Raw genomic sequence first — 7,283 nt, 5'->3', positions numbered from 1 at the left:
AACACATGTGTTACATACAAGTGAATATATGTTTAGTCATCTATTGCAGTGTGACATTTCACAGTTGTCATTTAAGAGCTCCAGCAGAGAGATCAACCAAATCCAAACCATGTGACTGTGATGCATTGTAAATGTTGGAGGTATACTGACGCTGTAGCTGTGTGCCCCAAACAAACTGTTGATGGACAAACTCAAAGTGGAGATTGAGCTGCCATAAACTCTGCTTATTATCAAATCATTAGTAGGTAACAGTATAATCCCTCCTGATGCAACTAGCATATCTAAACAACAGTGTAGGAAAATAAAGTAATAAAAAGTAAGTTTCTAAATAGGCCTTTATTAAATCAACACTCCCCTCTACAGTAGTTAAGACATTTTGTGAAATGCTGGTCAGAGATACTAGTCACAACTGGTCCTTTTTGTGTGTGTATGTATATATGCAATTAGCAATTAGGAATATCAGTGTTACTCCGGCTTGGGCTGCAATTTATTCTTCTGTGGCTGGAAGAAGTTTTCCACGATGGCATCAACCAAGTCGTCCAACTCCTTCTGCAGGCGCGTCACATCGCTGGGAGAGAAGCAGAAAGTGAGAGAGGATCATAAAAGATGAAATAATGGAGCTTGAGGTCTTCATGTTATATTTTGTTTTTGTTTTGGGGGAAAAAAAAAAAAAAAAAAAAAAACAACGTAGGAGTTTTGTCACTATGGGAAGCTGGCCTGGTCTCTATGGCGGCCTACCTGTTACCGGGGGCGGCGCAGAGCTCCGTGTAGTATTTGATCTTTGGCTCGGTGCCGCTGGTCCTCATGGTGGCCACGCCACCGTTGGAGAAGGAGAAGGTGATCATCTGACTGGAACTGGAGGTGGGGAGAACCTGAAAGGACAATGGACAGAGAGAAAAAGAGAGAGAACACAGAATTTTTGTATGGAGGAACAGTTGAAGATTTGATTTGTATATCTTTGCCTCGGCTGAAATGATCATTTTAAAAGGAGTAGTAATTTGGACTTGGAAATCTGGGGTACCGAATGTCAAGTTCAATTGCATGGATTTGGAATAGAGTTTCTATCTCTGTTGGTTTCATAGTCTCTGTTAGTTTCATAGATTATTATCGAATGGCAGAAATTCCAGATCCAGTTCACCGCCAAAATTGAATTGTTTCTTGGCCCAGGGCCGATGTGTCCACCAAATTTCATGGAAATCTGAGATATACTGCAGACAAACAAATAAACTGGGGAAAACCATCTTCTCCTTGGTGGAAGAAACAAATAAAAGCAATCTTTTTGGGGGGGGGGGGTAAGAAGAAGAATTGTCGAGGAAAACCAGTAGTATACATCAGTTTGGCAGTGCTCTGTGTGTGGATGTGTGTGTGTGTGTATGAGTGTGTGTATCCTTACAGCCTTGTTGTCAGGCTGGTTGCTGTCGTAGCCGGTGGTGAGGTCTCGTACAGCGGTGATGGAGACGCCTCCACACTCGGTGGGGTAGGAGCCCTTCTGGTCGCCGTAGTTCCGCAGGCGCTCAAACAGGCTGCGGATCACATCCTGCTCATGGCAGATGAAGTAGGAGTTCTTAGTGATGTGGTAGCCGTACCTGAGCACGAGGAGGGGAGAGACGGAGTGACAACATTAAATTGTGGAATACATGTAAACCATACGTTAATCTCATCTAATTTAATCTAATCTAAAGACCTATGCTTAAAAAAGCAGTAATGTAAGACTTGTACTCCTTAAATGGAAAGACAAGTTTCCTCCAACTTTCAATCACTGGGTCAGAGATCTTATGTATCATCTAACCCTAGAAAAAATCCGATACGCTACAAGGGGTTGTGCCCTCGACTTTTATACCATCTGGCAGCCAGTCCTGGACCAGGTAGAGAAAATGGACGCTAAAAGCATTTCAAATATATAGATTTACCCCCCCCCCCCTTCTCATATTTATTTTCATTAATCTGTTTTTGTTGTTGTTGTGTGTTTTTTCTTTTCTTTCTTTTTCTTTTGTGTGTATTTGTGTATTGATATACTGTGATGTATGACATGATGTATGTGGTGTAATAGGCCAGGGGTTCTTGTGGGATGGGTTTTTGTTTAAAAGTGTCAAGTGTACCGGTATTTAAATCTGTATTTTGTATTTTGTATAATATACAGAAAACAAATAAAAAAACTTTGAAAAAAAAAAAAAAAAAACTGTTTTGGATGATGTCATCATTTAAAGCAGCTACGAGCAACTTTTTCGATTGTTATTAAACAGTATAAATTTAATATCAATGCATCACATCTTACCTCTAATAGTCGAAGAGACCAACGCAGAGTAGTCTCGCTTGAACCCCGAGTGAATCGGCCAGTGTTAGTCTGTCTGTGGCCAGGGCAGATCAGGAAGTGAAATGAAACGGTTTGCAGCAGCCACTTCGGCCATAACCACAAAATAACTTCCAAAAAACCTGTTAGAATATAACGAGAGATGTTCCCGAGAGTATGCGTGGCGTTCACATTGTTTATGCTATGTTGCTAGGCAGCGCGAACGGGGTAGGCAGGCAGCTGCGTTTCACTTCCGGGTTTCACTTCCGCGTTTCACTTCCGGGTTTAGCCGGTCCGGCGGTAAGGAGAGAGAGAGAGAGAGCCCCCTGTTGACACGAGTTTAGACAGACACAGACTTAATAATCACCCAAGGGAGCAATCTCCGATTCACATGGCTTTGGTCTCAGCTACTATTATAGGTAAGATGTGATGCATCAATATTGTAATTATACTGTTTAACTCATTCAGTGCCAGCCACTTTTGGAGAACGGATGCTCCCAGTGCCAGAGTTTTCAGAGCGTTTTCAGTGATTTCTCGAGGCCCACAGAATATTGTGTGATATTACTATGTAAACACCGAACACGCACAAGAACGAGCTGGCTCTATTGTATCATCAGCAAAAAAAAGTTTATTGATACCATTTTCCGTTCTTTAGTTATGAGCCGGAGAAGATAGGTTGTTTTCAGCGTTTTCAGGCTTTTCAAATTATTAGCTGAGATAATCCGCCTTTTGTGAAATGCAGCATTTCAAGCACATTCACTGAGTCTGAAGATAATATTTTCTGATGTAGTGACGTAGTTGTTGTGTGATGCCCTGCGTGCACCACCCCCCTCCCCCCCTCCCCCCGTAAACTCCTCCCCACACTGCACACAGCCTCACGCAACCATTATATTTTCGGAGTGCTGCGTTTGTGTGCTGCTGTCGGCTCTCAGCGCCACAGCAGGGAAGAGCCAACCCGGATTGCTGAATGGTTTGGCGTCAGGGGCTGCTTTCCTGTCTGCTAATCGGGTGGAGAAACTAGACAGACAGACAGACAGACAGACAGGGACAGAGGGGCTCAGTTGTGAGCGCGGATTGACTCCTGTTCGGAGCCAATGTCAGCTCCCGCGACAGAGCAAATGGCTCTGGGAGCATGCATCGGGTTGTCTTTGATCCACGGCTTTTAGGCTGTTTCTCGGACCTGTCTCTAATCTGGACTGCACCGAGCAAGCACTGTCGCCACCTAATGAGTCCGTAAAATAGGTTATACACCTCCAATAGCTACTATAGTTGTACAGGAGCTGCGGAAGGCTTTGATCGACGTCCCACCGTCAAAAAACGCATTGGACGTCGAAGGACGTCCGTGGCATTCTACGTCACTATTTAATTGGACGTCGAAGGACGTCCATGGCATTCAATGAGTTAATAACAATCGAAAAAGTTGCTCGTAGCTGCTTTAAATCAAAAGTTGAAATATGCCTGGTAAAGTGATCTCAGATTCTGTTTCGCTCTATAGTCGCCCACAGCGGTTTCAGTGGGTTGGAGTACTTCCCTTGACAGACAACTCCTTCAGCCAATCAGCGTCTCCAAATCCAATCCAAATCCACTCGGAAGAAGGGCAGAAACACTGCACTTACGGCTGTGTTTACTCTACTAACTTGAACGTTACTGCTCGTTGCTTCGGGTGCTCCTGTTTTGCCAGCGGCCTCCCTGATTGGCCGGTTATGTTGTCAACCACGAGGCAGGTCCCCGATTGGCCCGGGTACATTGAAAATTCTGGAAATGGCTGGGGGAGGGAGGGAGTCCAGACTGATCCATAGAACCAAACACAATGTGATCACGATCAGGATGATTTGACCAGGCTAAAAATATCGATGATTTAAGTAGAAATACGTTTTACTCCAAAATGGCCATTATGTTCTCTGGAATATCATTTTTCAACCTGTCTGCAGTTTCAATTTACAGTGACATGACAGAATTCTAAGTGAACTGAATGTGTGTGTGTGTGTGTGTGTGTGTGTGTGTGTGTGTGTGTGTGTGTATGTGTGTCTTACTCCTCATAGATGGCAGTGAGTTGTTGGGAGAGGCTTGTGTCTTTAGTGGCCAGATAGGAAGTCATCTCTCCTGCTATGGCTGCAGCACTCACACCATCCTTGTCCAGTACAGAGGGACTGCACATATATCCTGCAACACACACGCACACACGCACGCACGCACACACACACACACACACACACACACACACACACACACACACACACACACAGACACAGACACACACACACACACACACACACACACACACACACACACACGCACAACACCCTGTCAACACTTCATCCTCTCAGGGGCGTCCGGGAAGTGTTCAAGTTCAAGTTCAAGTTTATTAGTGTCCCAAAGGGCAAATTGAGTTGCAGCATATAGACATACAAATAAGAACATTGACAAGAAACAACACAAGTAGCATGTTAAACATGTTACATGCCTATAGTTAAAATAAATAAAAGACTAAACAAAACATCAAGGACCTTGTTTGTGGCACACAATGACCGATAATGTGCAAGGTAGCATTAAAGTGCACAGCAATCGGTAAAGTGCACAGCGATCGGTAAAGTGCACAGCGATCGGTAAAGTGCACAGCGATCAGTAAAGTGCACAGCGATCAGTAAAGTGCACAGCGATCCGTAAAGTGCACAGCGATCAGTAAAGTGCACAGCGATCAGTAAAGTGCACAGCGATCCGTAAAGTGCACAGCGATCAGTAAAGTGCACAGCGATCAGTAAAGTGCAGACACGCAGCGACCGGTAAAGTGAGGTAGTAGAATAAAGTGCACAAATGGCCAGTACAGTGCACAAAGTAATGAAAGGTAAATCAATAGTTAAAAACAATAAAAGCAATAAAACAATAGAAACCATAAAATCAATAGAAACAATAAAACAATACAAACAGCGGCGGAGGCTGAAGGTAAAAAATGATAATAAAACACTAAACCATCATTGCCTTCCCTCGGCAGCGTTCAATGCTCGAATGGAGACAGGGACAAAGGAGAACTTGTGCCTATTTTTTGTGGCCCGTGGGGCACACAGTCTACGACCAGAAGGAAGGAGCCTGTACTCCTGTACAGTGTAGCGGTAGATTCCCTGCCTAGCAACACGAGGGTCGCAGGTTCGCGCCTCCTCGTTACCTCCGGCTTGGTCGTGGCGTCCGTACAGGCACAATTGGCTGTGTCTGCGGGTGGGAAGCCGGAATGAGGGCATGTGTCCTGGTCGCTGCACTAGCGCCTCCTCTTGTCAGGCGGGGCGCATGTTCGGGGGAGAAAGGAACTGGTGGGGAATAGCGCGATCCTCCCACATGCTACGTCCTGCCGGTGAAGCTCCCCGCTGTCGGGTGAAAAGAAGCGGCCGGCAACTGGCACACGGAGGAAGCATGTGTGTGCCTCTACGGCTCTCCCCACATCGGCAGAGGGGGTGGGGCAGTGACCGGGGCAGGAGGGGGAATTAGCCAAGTACAATTAGAGAGAAAATGGGGGGGAAATCTGAAAAAAATAAAATAATAATAATAAAAAATAAAAAAATCATCCTCTCTACACAAACTTCCAACCCCACTGTGCACACTCGTTTCTGTCTTCTGCTGCTAAGAGCGCACGTGAAAGGCACAACATTCCAATTACAGCCTTAATCATGTTACATGGGAATGCACTGGACTATGTGACCGTGTAATGCGTGTGTCTGAGTGACCGTTACATTAACCCAAAATGACCTTTACCCGGTGCGTGCTGTGTTTGAGTTCGAGCACTGACCACTGACAAAGAGCAAGGTCCACAGCTGAAATAAGCCTGACCTCTTCATTCTATCTGATGACTCAAAAGATCCACGCATCCGTTATGGAAGGAGCCTATAGGGAATAACCCCCGGTGACACACTGTGCCCACTAACCTCCAAAGCTTTCTACATAGGCTCGCCCTAGTTTCATCAGATCCTCCTGTGTTATTGCTAAAGGGGTTTTAATAACACTCTGATCTCAGATCTAATTGACATCATATGAACACTTTTAGACCGATCAAATGAACTCAGCCTGTGACAACTAGGACATCATTACTCACACAAACACTTATGTCATGCCAGCAAAAAAATAATAATGACTGTTTTCCTGTAATGGAACCAGTGGACAGTCGGCAACAACATTAACAATCACAATGTGTGTGTGTGTGTGTGTGTGTGTGTGTGTGTGTGTGTGTGTGTGTGTGTGTGTGTGTGTGTGTGCCTTTACCTATGGCCTCCTCAAAGGCAAACAGAACAGTCTTCCCCTGGTCCAGCAGGTCTCTGGCTCTGTTTCCCATCCATTTGAACCCTGTCAGCGTTTCCTGTCCCGAAAAAAAAGGCGATATGATAAACTACAGCAGCAGCATTAAGATATGATAAACTACAGCAGCAGCATTAAGATATGATAAACTACAGCAGCAGCATTAAGATATGATAAACTACAGCAGCAGCATTAAGATATGATAAACTACAGCAGCAGCATTAAGATATGATAAACTACAGCAGCAGCATTAAGATATCATAAACTACAGCAGCAGCATTAAGATATCATAAACTACAGCAGCAGCATTAAGATATCATAAACTACAGCAGCAGCATTAAGATATGATAAACTACAGCAGCAGCATTAAGATATCATAAACTACAGCAGCAGCATTAAGATATGATAAACTACAGCAGCAGCATTAAGATATGATAAACTACAGCAGCAGCATTAAGATATGATAAACTACAGCAGCAGCATTAAGATATGATAAACTACAGCAGCAGCATTAAGATATCATAAACTACAGCAGCAGCATTAAGATATGATAAACTACAGCAGCAGCATTAAGATATGATAAACTACAGCAGCAGCATTAAGATATGATAAACTACAGCAGCAGCATTAAGATATGATAAACTACAGCAGCAGCATTAAGATATGATAAACTACAGCAGCAGCATTAAGATATGATAAACTACAGCAGCAG

At 44.2% G+C, this 7,283-nt stretch overlaps 1 protein-coding gene across 1 annotated transcript in view; it reads right to left on the bottom strand.

Moving 5' to 3' along the window:
- pgm2 (phosphoglucomutase 2) overlaps positions 1-7,283 on the bottom strand; it is a 16,079-nt gene continuing 8,796 nt past the window's right edge. Inside the window, exons 9-13 of the mRNA XM_083635245.1 lie at positions 6,539-6,632; positions 4,324-4,453; positions 1,394-1,586; positions 739-872; positions 1-568 (exon numbers count right to left, since the gene is read on the bottom strand). Coding sequence (XP_083491371.1) covers positions 466-568; positions 739-872; positions 1,394-1,586; positions 4,324-4,453; positions 6,539-6,632 — 654 coding nt within the window. The 3' untranslated portion in view covers positions 1-465. The remainder of the gene's footprint in view (positions 569-738; positions 873-1,393; positions 1,587-4,323; positions 4,454-6,538; positions 6,633-7,283) is intronic.

This window comes from Poromitra crassiceps, assembly GCF_964638095.1.
Source record: "Poromitra crassiceps genome assembly, chromosome: 4".
Classification (NCBI taxonomy): Eukaryota; Metazoa; Chordata; class Actinopteri; order Beryciformes; family Melamphaidae; genus Poromitra; species Poromitra crassiceps.
This window is presented reverse-complemented; position numbering and strand designations above follow the sequence as displayed.